The sequence below is a fragment of the Ovis canadensis genome, chromosome 1 (genome assembly GCF_042477335.2).
Source record: "Ovis canadensis isolate MfBH-ARS-UI-01 breed Bighorn chromosome 1, ARS-UI_OviCan_v2, whole genome shotgun sequence".
Lineage (NCBI taxonomy): Eukaryota > Metazoa > Chordata > Mammalia > Artiodactyla > Bovidae > Ovis > Ovis canadensis.
In genome coordinates this window covers 61780112-61805719 of record NC_091245.1, presented here as the reverse complement: position 1 = coordinate 61805719, position 25608 = coordinate 61780112, and the positions used below count along the sequence as shown (strand labels likewise).

At 36.5% G+C, this 25608-nt stretch overlaps 1 protein-coding gene and 1 non-coding gene across 6 annotated transcripts in view; one reads left to right on the top strand and one right to left on the bottom strand.

Moving 5' to 3' along the window:
* TTLL7 (tubulin tyrosine ligase like 7) overlaps window positions 1-25608 on the top strand; it is a 169112-nt gene that overhangs the window by 79505 nt on the left and 63999 nt on the right. For all 5 annotated transcript variants that reach the window (XM_069596124.1, XM_069596133.1, XM_069596162.1 and 2 more), the window contains exons 9-13: window positions 4225-4383; window positions 9458-9552; window positions 15768-15915; window positions 16001-16074; window positions 17149-17284. In XM_069596124.1, coding sequence (XP_069452225.1) covers window positions 4225-4383; window positions 9458-9552; window positions 15768-15915; window positions 16001-16074; window positions 17149-17284 — 612 coding nt within the window. The remainder of the gene's footprint in view (window positions 1-4224; window positions 4384-9457; window positions 9553-15767; window positions 15916-16000; window positions 16075-17148; window positions 17285-25608) is intronic.
* TRNAC-GCA (transfer RNA cysteine (anticodon GCA)) lies at window positions 4058-4129 on the bottom strand. The gene has a single exon. It is a non-coding gene; the product is annotated as a tRNA-Cys (tRNA).

Below are 25608 nucleotides of genomic sequence, written 5' to 3'. Positions count from 1 at the left end.
ATAAAGATATCATGGAAAATGGACATGGAAATTCACTGTTGGTTGAACTCAATTCTCTTGAGAAAATCAGAGAAAAAAATGATCATCATTATAGTTCTTCCTTTTCTGGATGTTTTGTTGGTTGTTTCTTTCTAAATCTTTTCTGTGTCACAGAATGTAAACCCAAAGGTCCTTAGGTGTCAGACAAGTAAAAAGGAGTGAAGTAATCTGGATAGAAGAAAATAGGGATGCTTAGAACAGTGGTAATTTGAAGAGCATCCAAGGTCTAAGAGGGATAGATACTACTCAGCACCAGCTTATTGGTGCCTTGTGGCATTCTGGGCCCAGTGTGCCTCATTCAGGAGAATTTGAGGAGAATTTGTCAGCAGGTACCATAAGTCTCCTGATTTATAGACATTGGCAACAGATTCAAATTTTTTAGAAATTTAGCGGTTCCTTCAAATTTTGAAGTTTGTCACTTGGATTTGATCAAATTCTTTACCAATTTGTTAACTTTCTATTATATCTTCCTGAGAGACTAAATACATCCAAACAAGAAATTTGATTCCAACAATGCTGTTTGTTTGTCTGTGTATTTTATAGGCCAGTTTTTTTTTGAAATTCCAAAAATATTCTCATAATGATAGTTTACTATCCTGTGGGTCAGAAGCATCAAATTGCTGAAATTTGCAATTTTGGAAAATAACTCATTGATGGTAGATCCTGCTTTGTGATACCTGTATGATTTAATGAATGGGTTGTTTGATGACAAGCTCAGAGACCAAGTTTTAGACACTCTCTGGTATTCTTTCTTTCTTTACTAAATTCTTCACTTTGATTCTTCAGGGAAGTCTTTGTGAAAAGTTGGAACCTGTTGGGTTTTCTTGGCGAGGAATATACAGAGAGTCAATCAGAGAGAAAAATGAGTCCCATTAGCTTTATAGACATTGGTTCTAAGTGGTACTTTCCCCACATAATTGAATTAGGAGTCCAACTAATGAGTATGGAAATTAACTTTTCAGTTAGAGCCTAGAACATAATTTTCAGATATGACCTGAACATAGTAACTGTGCTCTGACCCATTTCATGATCTTTTCTAAAAATGGATAAATTTTGCCTATATTAGTTATTAATTATCTTATAAATAACCAATTAATAAATACTAGACTGATAGCTTCCAAGTACTTTCCTACAATTATCTTGTCAAACTGACTGTATTTATGTAATTGTTTTAAAAGTTCCCTTCTTTATTAAGAATTGCATATACTTACAGATATCTTCTTAAGATCAATCAATGGGATAACATAAAAGAGAGAATGACAAGAGAAGGTGGAGACGGCAATTGTGCAGTAAATTTTTATCTTAATAGTTTACAAATTTCATGAATTTAACTTAGAACTTTTTTCACTGACCACTTTATTGATAGTAATTTATCTAAGAAGTAGCTGTCTGTATATTTCATCAATACTCTATGTGTGCTCTAGTGCTGGTGAAGAATGAATAAGAAATCAAGAGAAAATCAGGCCATGAAGGTTAAAAATGACTGAAACCATTCATAAAATCATCCTTACTGAATGCTTTTTATATACTTTAGTAAAAATTTAAAAAAAATCAATACTGGAAATCCTTAGAAGCATTAGTGGAATTTGTGTTTGATTATGTCATTCCTGACTACACATATACATACAATCTTGTCTTTACATTCTTGAAAATATGTTGCTTTTATGTAGAAAAAACACAGATTTGCAATTCAGAGTCTAAATATTCATCCCCACCTCCTTACCCCAACCATGTCTTATTTCACATAGACAATTGTTAGCCAAAATTTTAACTTTTTTCCCTAGTCAAGTAGTTTCAATAATATCTCAAGATTTATGTAAAGTAGTCTTTTCTCTTTTATCTCCATATCTGTGGTGTTATTAATTCCATGAATTTGTTATTTTGAATAAAATTTCTGAGAACAGCGTTACAGGGTATCTCTGACAGACCCAAATACAGTCTGTGTTGGGATTCTGGGTAACAGTGAAATTAACTTTGTCTTCCATTTTTTTCTGTCATATAATAAGTGCTACTTCCCCAGGCAGTGGAATATTTGTGGCTAACCAGACATAAGAGGTGAAGTTCTAGAAGAATGAAGGATAAACATAGCAATAGTAATTAAGTTGCTTACCCCTCTTGAAGATTTACTCCGTTCTAGGCACTATGGAGAAGGGGACAACAGAGGATGAGATGGTTGGGTGGCATCACCGACTCGATGGACATGGGTTTGGGTTGACTCCTGGAGTTGCTGATGGACAAGGAGGCCTGGTGTGCTGCGGTTCATGGGGTCGCAAAGAGTAGGACACGACTGAGCAACTGAACTGAACTGAGGCACTAAGCATTTCACATGGAGTCTCATTTTGTCCTTCCATCCATCTTTTAAAAGCAGGTATTATTACTATTATTGCCAGTTTACTTTTGGGAAAAATGAGACTCACAAAGTTTAAGCAACATGACTGGGGTTGCACATCCAGCAAGTAGAAAAGCCTGAAATAACCCAGAAAGTCTGACTTTGGAGTCAGATTCCTAATTGCCATAAAATATCGCCTATATTGGATAGTTAAGTTCAGTTGCTCAGTCATGTCCGACTCTTTGCGACCCCATGGACTGCAGCACTCCAGGCTTCCCTGTCCATCACCAACTCCCGGAGTTTACTCAAGCTCATGTCCATTGAGTCGGTGATGCCATGCAACCATCTCATCCTCTGTCGTCCCCTTCTCCTCCCACCTTCAGTCTTTCCCAGCATCAGGGTCTTTTCAAATGAGTCAGTTCTTTGTACCAGGTGGCCAGGGTATTGGAGTTTCAGCTTCAACATCAGTCCTTCTGATGAATATTCAGGACTGATTTCCTTTAGGATGGACTGGTTGGATCTCCTTGCTGTCCACAGGACTCTGAAGAGTCTTCACCAACACCACAGTTCAAAAACATCAATTCTTTAGTGCTCAGCTTTCTTTATAGTCCAACTCTCACATCCATACATGATTACTGGAAAAACCATAGCTTTGACTAGATGAACCTTTGTTGGCAAAGTAATGTCTCTGCTTTTTAATATGCTGTCTACCTGTAGAGAGGGGCTTCAAAATAATATATTCTAGGCAAAAACCAAGGGGACAGCTTTTATGCAAGCCATAGCTTGTTCTCAGACTTCAGTAAACCAACTTTTTCTTTTATTAGCATTAGTAACTCACCCTCATCATGTTATGTGTCCTCACAGAAAATGTTGATAGTTTGTTGATTGGCATTACTCTGATCTCAGATAAACCTTTTGAACTACAAAATCATCATTGCATGGAGAAACTCACTTCTCCCAACTTGCCTCTCCCAAATTTTGTCCTCTTGGCCTTTCAGCTTTTCTCTAAATGGAGGTTCTATAATGTTGTATGTGAAATAGTTATTCTCCTTGGAATTTCTTTTCCCTCCCATCCCCTCCCCTTTTGTATGGGTTTCTGACAAAGTGCACTATGATCCTAGCTTACCTACTTAACAAACTCAAGCCACATTCATAAACTTTTATTTTGTTTGTTCACAAATGATTTTCAGCATTTACTAAATGCCAGGTACTATTGTAAGGACTGGGAATGGGGTTGTAAATGATACAAAGACTCTGCTCTAAAAAAAAAAAAAAGAAAAAAAAAAGGTCATTGGGCCTATGCTGTGTAGTGACACAGTAAGCAATAATGTTTGGGTGCCTACTTTTGACTCAGGTGTCAGGGAAAGACTCAATATCAGGGAACCAGACATTGAATTACTGGGAGAAGAGTGTTCCAGGGAGAGGATCAGCTAGTGCGAAGAGCCTAGAGAAGGCGAGCATGCCTGGACCACAGTGGGCAGGGTGTGAGTTGGGTGAAATACAGTCTGAGCAACAGTAGGGATAAGATACAAAAGAGTTTCGTGAACCTGGCCAAAGTGAAAGTGAAGTCGCTTAGTCATGTCCGACTCTTTGCGACCCCGTGGACTGTAGACTACCAGGCTCCTCTGTCAGTGGGATTCTCCAGGCAAGAGTACTGGAGTGGGTTGCCATTTCCTTCTCCAGGAGGTCTTCCCAACCCAGGGATCGAACCCGGGTCTCCTGCATTGCAGGCAGATGCTTTACCATCTGAGCCACCAGGGATACTACTGAATCCAGGCCTTATTTCCATGTATATAAATGAGACACAAAGAAATAAAGCTTTTCATTTTTTTTTTTTAAAATCACAATCCTTATAGGAGTTGGTGGTGAAGACTCTGATTGTAGCAGAACCTCATGTCCTACATGCGTATCGAATGTGCAGACCTGGTCAACCTCCAGGAAGTGAAAGTGTCTGCTTTGAAGTCCTGGGATTTGATATTTTGTTGGATAGAAAACTAAAGCCATGGCTGCTGGAGGTAAGGTGTTTCTTTTAGAAGAAAGATAAGTGAGTACTGTTATTTCATTCATTGAGCATAGAGAGGCCTGAGTGGAGTATGTTGGAGGAAGAGAATGAGAATTCAAGGAATACATTTGCTAGAGTGGCTCCATGTGTTTGATCTTACTTTTCCCAAATCAGCATTGGGTGAGTTTCTAGGCTAGGCGTTTTGCATACACGCATGGATCTGCTGTTACTGATTGGAGGTCTACTTTTCTACTGTTTTCTCAGCCTCACAGATCTACCACCTCGTGACTTCAGGATGTTGGGTTTCTTCTGTGTGGATGCTTGGGCTGCTGGACTGTAGCTCCCTGGCTTCAGTGCCCCTCCCCTTCAAACTCTCTTAGAGGAGAGAGGCTCCAGTTAGCTCATTAATCTTAGTTAATACCTAACACACTGGGTAACGGGAATTCTTCAAGACGGTATTATGTGCCTAGGGCTCCCCTCATGTCTAGCCTGTCAGCCATGCCTTTGGATTGGTTTTCTGCCAGTCCCTGTGGTTAGAGTCATCATTATTTTTCTTCCATTATAAAAGGTCACTTAACATTTAGAGAATACAGAATAATATAAAGGAAAAATAAAAATGATATCTGTTTAAGATTTTTTTACCTTTCTTTTCTGTCATGTTTTTATTGTATATAGAAGAAACCTAAGAAGTCATGTGGTCCTACAGCACCCCAACCAGTACACCTGGCTCTGATCATCAAGCTCCACAGATCGCATGGCCACAAAATACTGTATTTAGGAAAACAGCACCCATCTAAACACTTAGTATTTACTAGATTACTTACATTATAAGGAATATATTATTAAAGAAGATATCACCATCAACTACCTTTAATTTTAAGTTGATTACCTCTTTTTTTGTTAATGATTTAGAAATTAGAAGTTACATCTGTAATACCAAGGTTTTGGAAAGCAAACTGAATGAGTGATAGGTGAAATCTAGACGTTCAAAATATATTTTTAGGAAAGAACACTTCCAGTTTGAGGGCTCCTGCTTTCATGTGTGCGTTTGTTGAATCTACTGTGAACAAATAATGTGTATTATATTGCTAATCAAATACAATTCTGTCAGGTATTCAAATTATGCTCCTGGCTTGGATCCTAGAAATAAGATAAATGTGAAGAACTTTATGTATCCTTTTACTTCCTCCGTTCCTTGAATGTGAAAGCACTTGACTCTGAACAGTGGCCCTTCATCTTACTTAGTCCTGACATTTTCTTCTTTATTTACACCATTTTCTTATCTTCCTTTCCTTTTCTGTTCTTTGTTGTTCAACTGCTCAGTTATATCGACTCTTTGTGACCCCATGCACTGCAGCACACCAGGCTTCCCTGTCCCTCACCACCTCCTGGAGTTTGCTCAGATTCATGTCCATTGAGTTGGTGATGCTGTCTAACCATTTCATCCTCTGCTACCCCCTTCTCCTTTTGCCTTCAACCTTTCTTCCCAGCATCAGGGTCTTTTCCAGTGAGTCGGCTCTTTGCATCAGGTGGCCAAAGTGTTGGAGTTTCAACTTCCACATCAGCCCTCCCAGTGAATATTCAGTGTTGATTTCCTTTAGAATTGACTGGTTTGATCTTCTTGCAGTCCAAGGGACTCTCAAGCTCTTCTCCAGCATTACAATTTGAAAGTATCAATTCCTGTTCTTACTTGTATTTTTTTGCCCTATACTTGTCTTTTAGCTTTGATGGGGTGGGAAAGAAGTGAAGGCACATGCGTGAAATAGAACTGAAAGGATAATAAATAATGATTTTATAGGTATTTTATTCACCTAATTTTAAAAGCATTTGCCTAACTGAAGCTGACTCCTGCTTGGTTAGATCAGAATTGACTGAACAGCTGAACTATGTATTTTTTAAAAGCTCAATAATACATTGTTTGCATTCATATTTCTTCATACTTTATTTTCTCCATAACTTCCTGATCAATAAACCACTTAAAAAAACCCACAATAACTTATTTTAATTTTATATTCATTGTTTCATCATTTTCAAATCAATCATAGCCCTTTAAAAAAACACCACAATAATAGACAGCTGTGGGTACTGAACATGTATTATATCAAAACAGTTGAAAGAATCTGAAATCATAGTAATGCAAACATACATTGTTAAAAACCTTTTGGCGCCATCAAGTGGAATAAGGCAGAGGTTGCCTCTAAGCATTTGATAACTTTTAGTTAACTTCAGTAATCGCAGGCGATGACTCATAGTGGCAAATTACAGAGATCTTCAATCATAGAAAACATTTTTAGGGAAAAACATGGAAATTAAGTGGAGTATAAATATACCTCTAGTATGTTAAGTATCTTTAATTTGCAGATCATTGCACCAGATGGGAGATTAAAGAAAAATAAGAGAATACGTGTCCTATTTTTGTAGGGGACTCAGTTATGTGTTTTATAATAATAATTACAAGTATAAGTAGGAAACAGGAGGCAGCACAAACAATCATTAATCTCTCTGTGTACATGTGTATATTTGTGAGTTCAAAAAAAGTCTTTGCAAAAGAGTGAACACCTGGTCAGAGTACTTAAGGCTGTAGAAAGTGGGGAGGGGCCAGGGATTAGGAGAGCTGGGGTTGAGGCTGGGGTAAGTTATAGGCCAGAGGCAACAGCACTAATTTAGGAGCCCAGAAACTATTATGGAAACTTTCATCTGTGCATGAAATGATTGTGCTTGATAATAAAACTATGATTTGGACAGTTAATAAATATATTAATTTAATTTGCTTTCTATTAATTTTCCTTTTCTGTGCATTTACAAGCTGCTGTGCTTTAAGACTCTAACACTTGTGAGCTTTGTCTCTCTTACAACCATGTTAGGAAATGAGAACAAAGAAGTCATCACATAGAAGTTTGGCTGGATGGAGCTGTAATTTTCAGCGATTCTTCTGTCAGCCATTTGTGGTTTTTCTTTTCTTTTTTTCCTTTAAATTTCTCATAAAACTTAAAATCCAAAATGTTAATTTAGTTAAGTTTTTCTACCTTTCCATATATTAGTTTTTTTAGTATGTAGGCATATTTCTTCATAGACCAAATTCTTTCAAATGATGGTAGAGTGAAGAATCTGAAATAGATAAGAGAGAGGATTGTGACTGTATTGTATCAAGAGCTCCCTACCATCCTGGTGGAGGGATATGCCTGGCAGAATTCCAGGCTGCAAGTCTGAAATGAAATACTAAGATTTTCTATACAGATAGATAACATTTCAGTGAACGACTTAATCATCGATTCCTAAATGTCTGTTTTATTTTAATAATCCTGTTATATCTAGCAGCAGAACTGTCTTTGTTTTATAAATTATAGAGATGGAATGCCTGAACCTTTTTTTATATAAAATATATTACTCTATCCTTTCTCTGCACTTGTAAGAGGAAATGTGTGAAACTTTGAAGTAGTAGAATAAACTCCCTCTCTCAAAATCCCCTGGAACAAATGCATGTTCTTGCAATTACCAAGTTATACTCTTCCCCTTGAGTCTGCATCACAAAGATAGAAATAGGTTCATTACCTTTTAAATCAGAAATCAGCAAGGACATAATACAGTAAGTCATATCTCTATTGAAGAAAGTAGTTTGCCGTATCTCTACACAAGGAATACCATGTAGCCATCAAAATGATGGCATACAAAATGTATATGACACACCGTTCAGAGAAAACCTTGATTATAAAATAAAATACTTAGTGTAGAGATATATTTGGAAGGTAAAATGAATATGATGAATATGTGTAGCAAATATCTGGAACACCATTTGTCAAATGGTTAACAGTACGCTAGGTGTTGGGATTGCAGGTGATCTCTCTGTTGTCTGTGGGCCTTTTGTTTCTAATTTTTCTGCAGCGATCTTGTGCCACATTTCTGATTAGAAGCACTTATGTTCCTGGATGATTTAACTATAACGTGGTATTTCCTTAAGCTGCCAGTTGTAAAATGCATGCTGTCAGTTACCTTGTTTCTTGTGGTGCTGGATTTGTATAAGATGACCGTCTTTTATGAGTGGCAGCATGCATGTTTTTTGACATAGCCTGTGGAATTAGTTGGTGTTAAAGAAGTTAAGCTGTAGTTTTGAACTCAACAGTGTTCTCATCAATTGAGTTAATAGAATAAGTAATTTCCCTAAATATCTGCTATCCCAATTACATTTTCATAACATCAACAATAACAACAAAACCCAACAACAGCAAAGAAAAAATAAAAACTCTAGCTCTTGAAGTTGTAGCATATTATAAACTACACTTCTGGGTGTGTGTGTATGTGTATATATATACATATAAAGTATATATAATTGCTTGTTATTTTTCTCCTTTATGAAACTTTGGAAATGATGGAGTAAAGTAGAACAGCCACAAATGGCTCATTGATTTCCATGAATCCTTAAACAGTTAGAAAACTTATACAGGTTAGTCTTCAGATACCTTTAATGGTATCCTCCGAGTAATTTCAGTGAAATGAAGTAAAATGAAAATTGATGAATTATTGTCTGACCCAGGTAGAAAGAGAGAAAATTTAGTTTTTCGGCAGCAATGGATGATCCATCCAGAAGATCTGAAAGCAGTGAAAAGAGGGCACTGATAATTTCAACATGCAAAATACATATATGAATATAATTATTACTATATTGGTAACATGCATGTTATTTTTTGTTCTGTGTTATTATTCTTATTATTATTGCTGGTCATCCAAACTTTTGTCAGGATGAATCACTTTAACTTTCTAAATTTAATACCTGGAATGCATGGGGTGATAATTTGGAGAGAGTGGACTGGAGAGAGAGCAGATAATGCTGACTGAAAAATCCTGAGCTAAGGCAGCAGTGGGAAGGAGCAGTGATGACAGTCAATTCCTTGCAAGTCCTTGACTTAAATTAAGGTGATGGGGAATGCAGGTGTGGCAGTGGTGACTGGACCATCGACTATGTAGAGCTTTGAGGTTTATTGTAGAGTCCTTCTACTGGTCGGGATCCCACATTAGGTTAAAAAACTTTTACTGAATATAGATTGATCTGCCAACATTTGGTTACTCATTGTTTTTTTTGTTAATTTCAGATCAATCGAGCTCCGAGCTTTGGCACTGATCAGAAAATAGACTATGATGTGAAAAAGGGAGTGCTGCTAAATGCACTGAAGCTACTAAATATTAGGTAAATTGTTTCCTCTGTGTTTTGGAATTTTTTTTACCATATTTGGTGTAGAACAGTCGTTTGTAAATAGAATTGGCTTATAATTTTAGTATTTTATATTTTGAGTTTCTTGATTCTGTTCTTTAAACCCATTTAATTTTCTTCTTTTTAAATATCTTTTCCTCTCCTCCTGAATTCTACTCCCCCTCCGCCCTGTATGATTTGAACCTATAATAAATATGCTGTAATTTCATTATTGGTGTCATTATTTAATACAGAGTATGAGGTGGAATTGGAGCATACCTTAGGAAACCTTCTAGATTGTTTCTTTACTTCATAAGAAGAAACTAAAGCATAAAGGTCACTCAGAGAGTAAAGAAAACTCAAAAATGCATTTCCTGCCTTTCTGTCCAGAGGTCTTCCTAGTATTTCAGGCTGCCAGGGTAAATGGAAAAGAGAAGCAGTTAAGTGAGCTTAACTTTTCCCATCGAAAAGAATAGACAAGATTTCCTTCTTTTTAAAGGCTGAATAATATTCCATCGTACCACATTTTTTTAATCCATTCATCCATTGATGAACATAGGTTGCTTCCTTGACTTGGCTGTTGTGAATGATGCTGCAATGAACACGGGAGTGTGAGTCACTCTAAATCCTGATTTCCACTTCTTTGGATATATACCCAAAACTGGGATTGCTGGATCAATGGAATATTATTAGACTGGTTGCCATTTATATGATCATGAAAATCAAATATTTGAAATGTTACTGTGTGGGAAGCTGTTATCTTATTATGAGAGAAACTTGTTAGAAATTTAACTGAATTGTTTAATGAAATAGTGAGCAGTCTGCTAGTATAAGTGTTCAAATAACTTCTAGGACCTTTTGAGGTCACTTAAGCTCAGGGATTTTGTGATCTCAATTGATTCTAATTGTTATTTCAAGAACTCTGTAAGAGCTGTGGGATGCCTCCAAGCAATTTATTTACTTGAAATATTTTCAAACATTTAGTAAATGCCTGATTGAGAAGTAGATTTATATGGAAGGCATTATTAAAAAGAGATTGAGATATAGCTTGTTCAGAAATTTTCATATGACCCCTTCTTTTGTGTGATCAGAGAATGATTTGCCTAAATTCTAATATTTCAGTTATTCTAAAGGCAATGAATAGGAAGGAAAGAGATATAGAATAGGAAATTTTTATTTCACTTATACAAGTGTATCAGGTATTTTAGATTATTTAAGCAATATTCCTATACATTTTTTGGCACACATATTGTTTAAGTAGTCCTGTCAAATGTATGACTTAAATTCTTAGTCTCCTCTTCAAGTTTAAGGACTTCTCATTTCTCTCCTGGTCTGTTTTATTGATCCCCTTGCTTCAGCACTGACTTTCATCCCATTTTGTGGTTTCCATTCCGTTGCTCTCCAAGTCATTTAAAAAGTGTTTATTGAGTGCCTACTGCTATAGGAGCAGGTGCTGGGAGTTCAAAGTCTCTCATGATTTCTGGCTTAGATGAGTTGTTTGACAGTATGTCTTTTATTTAGATAAAGGTTTTAGGCAAGAAACAAACTTAGAAGTGATGGGGGAAGTAGAAATTAAGAGATAATTCAGTTTTTAAACATGCTGATTTTGAAGTGCTTTGAGACACTCAGGTGGAATTGTCAAGTGGGAGAGTTGATATACGAGGTCCCAGGAGATAAGAGACCTCCGTGTGACTGACATACATGTATAGTTTGCTGTTGAATCCAGTAGATGAGAACATAGAGTGTATATATTGAGAAGTAGAGAGGGGCAAGGGCAGAGCCTGAGGGATGCCAACATTTAAAGAGATACTTGTAAATTCTACTATTCTGCTCAGATTGTTGCCACATTATCAGAACGTTTAAACATTGCCTACAAGTCATTTTTGATCTTTAGACACAGACTCTTTATAATCTAGCCCTTGCATCTCTTGCCAACCTGATCACCTTTTGTTCTTCTCTTTTCCCTGCCTTGGAATTAATTTTTTTAAAGAACTCTTATACAGTGCTATTTTGCATGTCCATAATTTTGTGTGTATTCTCACTAAAATTTCCTTTTAGCTTTGTCCCTCTGGTGAATGTTGACTCATTTTTAGAAAACTGTGGTAAAATATACTTGAAACTTACTATTGTAACCATTTTTAAGTGTGCAGTTCAGTGGCAATAAGTACATTCACATTATAATGCAATAGTTACCTCCATCCTTCTCCAGAACTTTTTCATTGTGTGAAACTGAGATTCTGTACCTATTAGACAGCTCCATATTTTTCCCTCTCACCAGCCCCTGGTAAACACCTATTCTGCTATCTGTTTCTATGAATTTGATTAGGTACTTCCTACAAGTAGAATCATACAGTATTTGCTGTTTTGTAACTGCCTTATTTAGGTTAGCATAATGTATTCAAGTGTTAGTCTCTCAGTCCTGTCCGACTCTTTGTACCCCCATGGACTGTAGCCCACCAGGCTCCTCTGTCCATGGAATTTTCCAGTCAGGAATACTGGAGGGGGTTGCCATTTCCTTCTCCAGGGGATCTTCCTGACCCAATCAAACCCAGGTCTCCTGCATTGCAGGCCGACTCTTTACCATCAGAGCCATCAGGGAAAGCACAGTGTATTCAAGATTCATCCATATTGTAGCATGTAGTCAGAATTTCCTTCCCTGTTAAGGCCCATTGCATGTATATGCCACAGTTTGGTTTGATTAACTCATTCTTGGATACCTAGCGCAAAGCTGACCTTCTGTTTGAAGCCTTTGCTGTAGCAAAGTGGTTTACTTCCTCGCTTTTGCCGTCACCCCTACTACTATCACTTTTTAAGTAGCATCCACTGTAACCTGTGTATTTATTCACGTTGTATTTCCCTCTCCCCCTTTAGACCATTGCAGCTTAAGGGCAATGTCTCTATTCATCTTTGTATTTCCAAAGTCATGTCTAGAACTAGAGTATGGTGAGTACTAAATAAAATGATGACAAGGATGGGGAAGGACATTCCATTCAAAGGTAACTCCTTGTAGCAAGATAAGGAAGTGAGGCAAGCATAGCATGTTCATAGAACTTCCAGAGTTTCCATATTACAAGAGCTTGTACGTGTGAGGCCAGCTGATTAGAAAGAGAAAACCCTTGAATGGAATCACAAGATAATGAGTAGTGGAAAGAACTCCAGAAAGTGTAAACAAAACTCCTTAGGTCAGTGTATGGGTATAGCTGAGCGGGAAAACACTGATTAAAATGCTGAGTGAATGGAGATCCTTTGGTCTCTGGTTAAATTTTGTTTTGGACTAAGAGTTGTTAGTGCTTATTCATACCAGTTTTTATAGGGATGCAAACATAGTTCTTTATTTGTATGTGCTTGAGCTGGGTGTGTGTCAGTGTCCTTGTCTGCGAGTTAAGTCTTTTCTGTGTAGAGGTGCATATATCTCTGCCTTCATTTCTTCCACAGCATTCTCATCATGGTGCTCTCAGTCCTTTTGTTGTTCTCCCTTCCTCTATTCTGTCATTTCATTTTTTCTTTCTCTCTTACCTTTTTTTCTTTCCAACTGTTAGTCTTTGTTCTTTCCTCTCCCTTTTATTTCTATTCCCACTTTCTCTCCTGTCCTTCCTTTAAATTGTATGGTATATAGAAATGATTTGTCCTAGGTAAAATGGAATAAAAGTTAAGAGCTACCTAAATCACATTTTCCGTTTCCCTAAACAAAGGAAACAGCCAAATTTCGTATTTATCACTGGAAAAGTGATATTCTTAATCATACAGTCATTAAAATTGGAAGTCTTGTTGCCATCTCAGGTTCAACTCTTTTTGTTACTTCTCACATTTAATTAATAATAGTAATTAATCACCAAAGCAAATTTGGAAAATTCAGCTGTGGCCACAGGATGGGAAAAGGTCAGTCTTCATTCCAATTCCAAAGAAAAGCAAAGAATATTCAAACTGCTGTACAAATGTGCTCATTTCATATGCTAGCAGGGTAATGCTCAAAATCATTCAAGCTAGGCTTCAACAGTATGTGAACCAAGAACTTCCAGATGTACAAGCTGGATTTAGAAAAGGCAAAGGAACCAGAGATCAAATTGCCATCATCTGTTCAGTTTGGTTCAGTCGTTCAGTCATGTCTGACTCTTTGTGACCCTATGAAATGCAGCACGTCAGGCCTCCCTGTCCATCACCAACTCCCGGAGTTTACCCAAACTCATATCCATTGAGTTGGTGATGCCATAAAACCATCTCATCCTCTGTCATCCCCTTGTCCTCCTGCCTTCAATCTTTCCCAGCATCAGGGTCTTTTCAAATGAGTCAGCTCTTCGCATCAGGTGGCCGAAGTATTGGAGTTTCAGCTTCAACATCAGTCCTTCCAGTGAACACCGAGGACTAATCCTTTAGGATGGACTGGTTGGATCTTCTTGCAGTCCAAAGGACTCTCAAGAGTCTTCTCCAACACCACAGTTCAAAAGCATCAATTCTTCGGCACTCAGCTTTCTTTATAGTCCAACTCTCACATCTATACATGATTACTGGAAAAACCATAGCCTTGACTAGATGGACCTTTGTTGACAAAGTAATGTCTCTGCTTTTTAATATACTGTCTAGGTTGGTCATACCTTTCCTTCCAAGGAGTAAGCATCTTTTAATTTCTTGGCTGCAATCAGCATCTGCTGTGATTTTGGAGCTCCCAAAAATAAAATCAGCCACTGTTTCCACTGATTCCTCATCTATTTGCCATGAAGTGATGGGATCAGATGCCGTGATCTTAGTTGGATCATAGAAAAAACAAGAAAATTCCAGAAAAAAATCTACTTCTGCTTCATTAAGTACACTAAAGGCTTTGATTGTATGGATCACAACAAATTTTGGAAAATTCTTAAAGAGATGGGAATACCAGACCATCTGACCTGCTTCCTGAGAAATCTGTATGCAGGTCAAGAAGCAACAATTAGAACCGAACATGGAAAAACGGACTCATTCCAAATTGGGAAAGGAGTCCGTCAAGGCTGTACATTGTCACCCTGTTTATTAAATGGCTGTGCAGAGCACATTATGGGAAATGCTGGGCTGGATGAAGCACAAGCTGGAATCAAGATTACTGGGAGAAATATCAGCAACCTCAGATATGCAGATGATACCACCCTAATGGCAGAAAGAGAAGAGGAACTAAAGAGCCTTTTGATGAAGGTGAAAGAGGAGAGGGAAAAAGCTTGTTTAAAACTCAAAATTCAGAAAAACAAAGATCATGGTATTTGGCCCCATCACTTCTTGGCAAATACATGGGGGTAAAAGTGGGAACAGTGACAGATTTTATTTTCTTGTACTCTAAAATAATTATGGATTATTTTAGAGCACAAAATTAAAAGATGCTTGCTGCTTGGAAGAAAAGCTATGACAGTCCTAGACAGCATATTAAAAAGCAGAGACAGTACTTTGCTGACAAAGGTCTGTATAAAGCCTTTGACAAATGTCAAAGTTATGGTTTTTCCATTAATCATGTATGGATGTGGGAGTTGGACCAGAAAAATGGCTGAGTGCTGAAGAATTGATGCTTTTGAATTGTGACGCTGGAGAACTCATGAGTCTCTTGGACAGCACGATCACACCAGTCAATCCTGAAGGAAATCAACCCTGAATATTCATTGGAAGGGCTGATGTTGAAGCTGAAGCCCCAACACTTTGGCCACCTGACGTGAAGAGGTGACAGTGGAAAAGATCCTGATGCCGGGAAAGATTGAGGGCAGGAGGAGAAGGGGAGACAGAGGATGGCATCACCAACTGAATGAACATGAGTTTGAGCAAACTGCGGGAGATAGAGGACAGGGAAGCCTGGTGTGCTGCAGTCCATGGTGTCGCAAAGAGTCTGACACAACCGAGCAGATGATCATGCTTGCGGTGTCACTCCAGGTTAATCTCTATAAGAACTTTTGAAGAGAAGTGCTGTTGTTAACATTTGATAGATGGAAAAACAGACCCAGCAATTAATTGACCTAAGATTTTATAGCTAATCAGATGCTATACTATCACCATTTTCTCTTGTTACCTTCAAAACTTCTGTTTGTTGGATGGAAACCCATATTTGATGAATGACTAGATGAATATATGTGTGAATATATAAATTTAATAAACATTGATTCCTATTCCCACTGTTTCTCCTCTTCTGCTAATTCTCCTTACAGGGATAAGATCAGAGCTTATTTGAATTCTGGAATATGGTATTATGTTCTGTATTTTAGGACCAGTGATAAAAGGAAAAACTTGGCTAAACAAAAAGCTGAAGCTCAAAGGAGGCTTTATGGTCAGAATTCAATAAAAAGACCCTTACCAGGTTCCTCAGATTGGGAACAACAGAGACATCAGTTGGAGAAGCGGAAAGAAGAGCTGGTATGAAAATTTTAACAATGTGCCTACAGTTTGAATTACATAATTCACTTGTCAGGTTTTATTTGTAAAATGTCTTCGTTTCTAGAAGGAGAGACTAGCTCAGGTACGGAAGCAGATCTCAAAAGAAGAACACGAAAATCGACACATGGGGAATTACAGGTAACCGTGCTTTTGTTTTTTTATAGATTGAAAAAGTGAAGTGTCAAAACAGCAGTGTCTATATTTTTTAACTTTTAGGCTTATTTTAAGCCATGTTGGTATCATGCTTTTTGTTTAATTTACTTCCAGCAAGGAAAGATAGTCAGCAAGCAGATGGTTCAGACTTGGTGAGAGCTGCTTGCCAGCCTCAAGGGTGGTTGTGTAACATCTTTTAAACCTGATGTTATCCTGTTATCTTATTTTATTATCATATGGTATTTTGAGAAAGTCAGGTCTCTTAGTATTCTTTCTGTCAGTTCAAAGTTGTTTTTGTACTTTGTTGTAAATTCAAATGTATCAGGAACCAGGCAAATAGTGAAACTGTCTGGAGGAGCCAGGTATGAGACAGAAAGGGACGTGGACTGTGTGCAGCTGGACCCCCTCCAGTGTCACATTTGACAGGAGAAGACGGGGGCCCTCTAAGCTCTTTGTGTTCCTGGAAAGACTACCCCTCCTCCCAAGATTTGATAATGACTCAGCAGAATTAGGAGAATTTGACATCATTGAACTTCCTGCCCTCCGGTAAGGTGTTCTTTCCAGCCTTAATACCATTAGCAGTAGAGATGAAAACACATTCCTCTCAACCTAATTGTCTACCTAATTCTCTCCAGCAGAGAGGAAAATTCTGCCACCCCTCAAAAGATCATTAGGGTCAATCCCTACATTCTTGTATACATCAATAATCACACTAAGTCTAAAACTTTCCAAACCTTATCACTTAAACTATCTCTGATAAAGTTCTCCAGTATTTCTCCAATATGTCCCATTGCAATTCTTCTTAAACCATCTCCCCTCAACCAGATCTTTATACTGTGCTTTCTGGAACTCTTCACTTAATGATAATTCTCTGGATAAACTTCAGTTTGTATGGGTAACAGATAAAAATTTATGGATATCTTATACTGTATTCATCTTTATTTCTAGCACCTAGTAAAGTGACTGATACAAAGTCATGGATTATCTTTGTAGTTTACCTTATGTCTTGCACTATAGTAGCTTTTTTAAAAAAAACTGGTTTATCTGATTTTATTGTAGGCGAATTTATCCTCCTGAAGATAAAACACTACTTGAAAAGTATGAAAATTTGTTGGCTGTTGCCTTTCAGACCTTCCTTTCAGGAAGAGCGGCTTCATTCCAGCGAGAGCTGAATAATCCTTTGAAAAGGATGAAGGTAAAAGAATGAATTCTTATAAAGAAAAGAATGAAGCCAAACAATATGTCTTTAAAAACAACCCATCTTAGTTCCACATGTAAAACCATTTCACTTTTAAGATGCACTTTTCTTCCATTTTAACAGTTGGTAGTATTTCATAATCAGCCGAACGATTTCATAAGTAAGTTGTCCTAACAGGACAAATTATGAGGTAGAGAATGTTGATGTTATTTTGTAATCTATTGTAATAAATGTTTTATTGTAGAGTTGTGTATACATAACTGAATAAAAAATAGATTGAAATGACCTAGTGGTTTGTGATGTTCTCATTATTTGGACTATAAATAGTATTATACAATATTTTTTTCCTGATGCTGCATAGACAGTGCATATGAGAAATAATTGCTACACACATACACGTGCAGAATAACCTATATGCCTTATTAAAAGGTCTAATAGTTATCTATTGCAGTATGATAAGCCATTTCATTTATTTGCTCATAATTCTGCAATCTTGGCTGGGCTCAGTTCAGTGGTTCTTCTGCTGAGCTAGCTTGGAGTGAATCAGATATTTGCATTTATTGGAAAGCTCATCTGGGGATGGAAATCCAAGGTGGCTACACTCATATGTCTGGTGCCTCAGTTGAGAGAGATGGAACATCTGGGGAGCAGGCTGGGTGTCTCTTTCTCTTTACAGGACCATGTAAGAAGGGTAATCAGAACTCTATATGATAGCGCAAGTTTCCAAAAAGGAGCATTTCAAGAGGACAAGCCCAGCACGCAGAGGCTAATCAAGACCCTGCTAGTGTCATACTTACTAATGTCCCACTGGACAAATACGATTTTTTTTGTTGTTGTCTAAAGAGGCAGTGGTCTTTAATAGTTTTTTCAGTATTCATATTTACTCATACTTATATTTTCTTGTATCCTTAATTCCAGCATGCAGACCTATTGTAGTTGTTTATATTTTACATTGCTGGAAATCTCCCTAGTGTGATACCTCCATATCTTGGCTACCCTATTATACTGAGTGATTTAAAAATCATGGTAAAGTTTATTATAAATAGATTTTGTATAGTCTTTTTTTTAATTGATTTTTTATTGAAGGGTAATTGCTTTACAGAATTTTGTTGTTTTCTGTCAAACCTCAACATGAATCAGTCATAGTCTTTGCACTCAAATTCTGCAATAGAAGGTTATAAAGCCATTTTCAAGTGGAATAGGCCAAAGGGACAGAAGCAGAAGGGATATTATATACTGTAACGCTCTTTTCATTCCAATTTCCCTCTTTTGACATATGCAGTTATTTCTACTGTTAGAATTATGTTCTGTAGTTTTTTTTGTTTTGTTTTTCCTGACCCATACAGTTAGAGACCTTTGTAAATTTTCCTTCGCCTGTTCTGTAATGTTATTTCTCTCTCCTGTGAATATAGTCTTTGATCCATCTTCCCATCACTCTGTACTAAGAAATCCTAAGCATTTTGGACCCAGGCAGACCTATGTTCAAATTCCAGCTCCCCTATGTTTCAATTTTGTAACCTTAGACTAAACTATTTGTTCACTTGGATCACTAAAATAGTAGTATTAAAAGTATACTTGACAGGTTGTGAAAATAAAATTGAGGTTAATTAAAATAGTCTGTTTAAAGTACTTTCAGTTCAGTTCAGTTCAATCTCTCTGTCATGTCCGACTCTTTGTGACCCCATGGACTGCAGCACTCCAGGCTTCCCTGTCCATCACCAACTCCCAGAGCTTGCTCAAACTCATGTCCATTGAGTTGGTGATGCCAGCCAACCATCTTATCCTCTGTCATCCCCTTCTACTCCTACATTCAATCTTTCCCAGCATCAGGGTCTTTTCCAATGAGTCAGGTTTTTGCATCAGGTGGCCAAAGTATGAATTTCAGCTTCAGCATCAGTCCTTCCAATGAATACATTTCAAAATTTAGTTTAATGTCAACACTTTGCCTGCCCCATTCTATTGGTCTATGAGCCTATTCTTTTATATATATATATATAAATAAATTTATTTATTTTAATTGGAGGTTAATTACTTTACAATATTGTATTGGTTTTGCTATACATCAACATGAATCTGCCACAGGTATACACGTGTTCCCCATTCTGAACCCCTCTCCCTCCTCCCTCCCCATACCATCCCTCTGGGTCGTCTCAGTGCACCAGCCCCAAGCATCCTGTATCCTGCATCGAACCTGGAATGGCAATTCATTTCATACATGATATTATACATGTTTCAATGCCATTCTCCCAAATCATCCCACCCTCTCCCTCTCCCACAGAGTCCAAAAGATTGTTCTATACATCTGTGTCTCTTTTGCTGTCTCACATACAGGGTTATTGTTACCATCTTTCTAAATTCCATATATCTGTGTTAGTATACTGTATTGGTGTTTTTCTTTCAGTCTGTATAATAGGTATGAGCCTATTCTTATACAATCTTCACACAATTTTCATTACTGTTGTTTCATAGTGTCGAAACGAGGGAGAGTGAATCCTCAAATTTGTTCTTTTCTTTGAAACTCTTAGCTTTTCTAGTCCTTTTATTCTTTCATAAATTTTAGAATCAGTTTTATTCTAAATCTTGATTGTTTAATTACAAAAAAGGCTGCTGGCATTTTAATTGGGATTGAGGAATTTATAAAACAATTTCTAGGGAGTTAACAATACTGAGTCTTCTGATCCAGTAATATGGCATATCTCTCCATTTACTTGGATCTTTAATTGGATCTTTCTCTATGTTGATAGTTTTCAGTTTATATTTCTTGTGCATAGTTCATTAAATTTATTCTTAAGTATTTAATTCTTATTTTTTTGCTATTGTTGCTGATAATATTGTTTGTAAATTTTTTTGTTTTTAATTTGTTGCCAGATTGTAAACATCTGGTTATTTTTGTATATTGCCTTTATATCTAGCATTTTTATGTGTTGTATTTTTACTAACTGCATTTCAAATTATATTCTGACTTTTATTTTGGTTACTTAGAAGTTTGTTCCTTAATTTCCATATGTTTAAAAAGTTCTAGTTTTATTTGTGGTAAGGATTTCTAGTTTAGTTCATTGGTGTTAGAAGACATATTCTGATTTTAGTCTTGTAAAATAAATTGAGACTTGTTTTAACTTGATATGATAACTATTTTAATATATTTCCAAATTTACTTGAGAATAATGTGTATGCTCGAGGTGATGGTTATAGAGTTTTATATATGTCTTTTAAGTAAATTTGGCTATTACTATTCAAATATTCTATAAACTTTCTTATTATTTTGTCCCACTTGTTATAGCAATTACTGAGAGATTTGTTAAACATTCCAACTGTGATTGTGGATTTAGTTCTGTCAGTTTTAATTTCATATCCTTTGAAGTTACAAAGGTGTCTTTTTAATGAATTCATATATTCTATTTTACCACTATGAAGTGTAAATCTCTTGGGTGATACTTCTTGTCTTAAGATTTACTTTGTGTGATTAATGCAGTCATACTAGTTTCTTTCTTATGATTACTATTTAATTATATATCTTTTCCATCCATTTATTTTCATACATTTTTATCTTTATAATATTTTATCTTTTTCTATCAATTATGTTTATTATATTATTTTATCTTATTATTCTATTTATATTTGTAGCATGATATTATTTTTTTAGTTACCTATTTCCACTTTTAATCAAGAAATTTATGATACATGAAAATAACTTTTTTCATAAAAAGTTATGAAAACTACTTTTTTACAAATGTTTTAATTAAAATCCCCATAGGAAAACTGCTTGATGTCATAAGTCTAAAACAGTGATTATAGCATAGTATTGTCTAAAACTCTGTTTTACCCCATTATAATCATTGCTTTTTTATTATTATTTTTTAATTTTTTTTTCACTTTACAATACTGTATTAGTTTTGCCATACGTTGACATGAATCCACCACAGGTGTACATGAGTTCCCAACCCTGAACCCCCCTCCCGCCACCCTCCCCATATTATCTCTCTGGGTCATCCCAGTGCACCAGCCCCAAGCATCCTGTATCCTGTATCAAACCTAGACTAGTGATTCGTTTCTTACATGATAGTATATATGTTTCAATGCCATTCTCCCAAATCATCCCACCCTTTCCCTCTCCAACAGAGTCCAAAAGTCTGTTCTTTACATCTGTGTCTCTTTTGCTGTCTCGCATACAGGGTTATCATTACCATCTTTCTAAATTCCATATATATGTGTTAGTATACTGTATTGGTGTTTTTCTTTCTGGCTTACTTCACTCTGTATAATCGGCTCCAGTTTCATCCACCTCATTAGAACTGATTCAAATGTATTCTTTATAATGGCTGAGTAATACTCCATTGTGTACATGTACCACAGCTTTCTTATCCATTCATCTGCTGATGGACATCTAGGTTGCTTCCATGCTATTATAAACAGTGCTGCGATGAACATTGGGGTACGTATGTCTCTTTCAATTCTGGTTTCCGCGGTGTGTATGCCCAGAAGTGGGATTGCTGGGTCATAAAGCAGTTCTATTTCCAGTTTTTTAAGTAATCTCCACACTGTTCTCCATAGTGGCTGTACTAGTTTGCATTCCCACCAACAGTGTAAGAGGGTTCCCTTTTCTCCACACCCTCTCCAGCATTTGTTGCTTGTAGACTTTTGGATCACAGCCATTCTGACTGGGGTGAAAAGGTACCTCACTGTGGTCTTGATTTGCATTTCTCTGATAATGAGTGATGTTGAGCATCTTTTCATGTGTTTGTTAGTCATCTGTATGGCTTCTTTGGAGAAATGTCTATTTAGTTCTTTGGCCCATTTTTTGATTGGGTCATTTATTTTTCTGGAATTGAGCTGCAGGAGTTGCTTGTATATTTTTGAGATTAGTTGTTTGTCAGTTGCTTCATTTGCTATTATTTTCTCCCATTCCGAAGGCTGTCTTTTCACCTTGCTTACAGTTTCCTTTGTTGTGCAGAAGCTTTTAAGTTTAATTAGGTCCCATTTGTTTATTTTTGTTTTTATTTCCAGTATTCTGGGAGGTGGATCATAGAGAATCCTGCTGTGATTTATGTCGAAGAGTGTTTTGCCTGTGTTCTCCTCTAGCAGTTTTATAGTTTCTGGTCTTACATTTAGATCTTTAATCCATTTTGAGTTTATTTTTGTTTATGGTGTTAGGAAGTGTTCTAGTTTCATTCTTTTACAAGTGGCTGACCAGTTTTCCCAGCACCACTTGTAAAAGAGATTGTCTTTAATCCATTGCATATTCTTGCCTCCTTTGTCGAGGATAAGGTGTCCATAGGTGTGTGGATTTATCTCTGGGCTTTCTATTTTGTTCCATTGATCTATATTTCTGTCTTTGTGCCAGTACTATACTGTCTTGATGACTGTGGCTTTGTAGTAGAGCCTGAAGTCAGGCAAGTTGATTCCTCCAGTTCCATTCTTCTTAAGATTGCTTTGGCTATTTGAGGTTTTTTGTATTTCCATACAAATTGTGAAATTATTTGTTCTAGCTCGGTGAAAAATACCGCTGGTAGGTTGATAGGGATTGCATTGAATCTGTAGATTGCTTTGGCTTGTATACTCATTTTCACTATATTGATTCTTCCAATCCATGAACATGGTATATTTCTCCATCTATTAGTGTCCTCTTTGATTTCTTTCATCAGTGTTTTATAGTTTTCTATATATAGGTCTTTAGTTTCTTTAGGTAGATATATTCCCAAGTATTTTATTCTTTTCATTGCAATGGTGAATGGAATTGTTTCCTTAATTTCTTTTTCTACTTTCTCATTATTCGTGTATAGGAATGCAAGGAATTTCTGTGTGTTGAATTTATATCCTGCAACTTTGCTATATTCATTGATGAGCTCTAGTAATTTTCTGGTGGAGTCTTTAGGGTTTTCTATGTAGAATATCATGTCATCTGCAAACAGTGAGAGTTTTACTTCTTCTTTTCCAATTTGGATTGCTTTTATTTCTTTTTCTCCTCTGACTGCTGTGGCCAAAACTTCCAGAACTATGTTGAATAGTAGCAGTGAAAGTAGGCACCCTTGTCTTGTTCCTGACTTTAGGGAAAATACTTTCAATTTTTCACCATCAAGGATAATGTTTGCTGTGGGTTTGTCATATATAGCTTTTATTATGTTGAGGTATGTTCCTTCTATTCCTGCGTTCTGGAGAGTTTTTATCATAAATGGATGTTGAATTTTGTCAAAGGCTTTCTCTGCATCTATTGAGATAATCATATGGCTTTTATTTTTCAATTTGTTAATGTGGTGAATTACATTGATTGATTTGTGGATATTGAAGAATCCTTGCATCCCTGGGATAAAGCCCGCTTGGTCATGGTATATGATCTTTTTAATGTGTTGCTGGATTCTGATTGCTAGAATTTTGTTAAGGATATTTGCATCTATGTTCATCAGTGATATCGGCCTGTAGTTTTCTTTTCTTGTGGCATCTTTGTCAGGTTTTGGTATTAGGGTGATGGTGGCCTCATAGAATGAGTTTGGAAGTTTACCTTCCTCTGCAATTTTCTGGAAGAGTTTGAGGAGGATAGGTGTTAGCTCTTCTCGAAATTTTTGGTAGAATTCAGCTGTGAAGCCGTCTGGACCTGGGCTTTTGTTTGCTGGAAGATTTCTGATTACAGTTTCAATTTCTGTGCTTGTGATGGGTCTGTTAAGATTTTCTATTTCTTCCTGATTCAGTTTTGGAAAGTTGTACTTTTCTAAGAATTTGTCCATTTCTTCCACGCTGTCCATTTTATTGGCATATAATTGCTGACAGTAGTCTCTTATGATCCTTTGTATTTCTGTGTTGTCTGTTGTGATCTCTCCATTTTGATTTCTAATTTTATTGATATGATTTTTCTCCCTTTGTTTCTTTATGAGTCTGGCTAATGGTTTGTCAGTTTTATTTATCCTTTCAAAGAACCAGCTTTTTGCTTTGTTGATTTTTGCTATGGTCTCTTTTGTTTCTTTTGCATTTATTTCTGCCCTAATTTTTATGATTTCTTTCCTTCTACTAACCGTGGTGTTCTCCATTTCTTCCTTTTCTAGTTGCTTTAGGTGTAGAGTTAGTTTATTTATTTGACTTTTTTCTTGTTTCTTGAGATATGCCTGTATTGCTATGAACCTTCCCCTTAGCACTGCTTTTATAGTGTCCCACAGGTTTTGGGTTGTTGTGTTTTCATTTTCATTAGTTTCTATGCATATTTTGATTTCTTTTTTGATTTCTTCTGTGATTTTTTTGGTTATTCAGAAGCGTGTTGTTCAGCCTCCATATGTTGGAATTTTTAATAGTTTTTCTCCTGTAATTGAGATCTAATCTTAATGCATTATGGTCAGAAAAGATGCTTGGAATGATTTCAATTTTTTTGAATTTATCAAGGCTAGATTTATGGCCCAGGATGTGATCTATCCTGGAGAAGGTTCCATGAGCACTTGAGAAAAAGGTGAAATTTATTGTTTTGGGCTGAAATGTCCTATAGACATCAATTAGGTCCAACTGGTCTATTGTATCATTTAAAGTTTGTGTTTCTTTGTTAATTTTCTGTTCAGTTGATCTGTCCATAGGTGTGAGTGGGGTATTAAAGTCTCCTACTATTATTGTGTTATTGTTAATTTCCCCTTTCATACTTGTTAGCATTTGTCTTACATATTGGAGTGCTCCTATGTTGGGTGCATATATATTTATAATTGTTATATCTTCTTCTTGGATTGATCCTTTGATCGTTATGTAGTGGCCTTCTTTGTCTCTCTTCACAGCCTCGTTTTAAAGTCTATTTTATCTGATATGAGTATAGCTACTCCCGCTTTCTTTTGGTCTCTATTTGCATGGGATGTGTTTTTCCAGCCCTTCACTTTCAGTCTGTATGTGTCCCTTGTTTTGAGGTGGGTCTCTTGTAGACAACATATATAGGGGTCTTGTTTTTGTATCCATTCAGCCAGTCTTTGTCTTTTGGTTGGGGCATTCAACCCATTTACGTTTAAGGTAATTATTGATAAGTATGATCCTGTTGCCATTTACTTTATTGTTTTGGGTTCAGGTTTATACACCCTTTTTGTGTTTCCTGTCTAGAGAATATCCTTTAGCAATTGTTGGAGAGCTGGTTTTGTGGTGCTGAATTCTGTTAGCTTTTGCTTGTCTGGAAAGCTTTTGATTTCTCCTTCATATTTGAATGAGATCCTTGCTGGGTACAGTAATCTGGGCTGTAGGTTATTTTCTTTCATCACTTTAAGTATGTCTTGCCATTCCTTCCTGGCCTGAAGAGTTTCTATTGAAAGATCAGCTGTTATCCTTATGGGAATCCCCTTGTGTGTTATTTGTTGTTTTTCCCTTGCTGC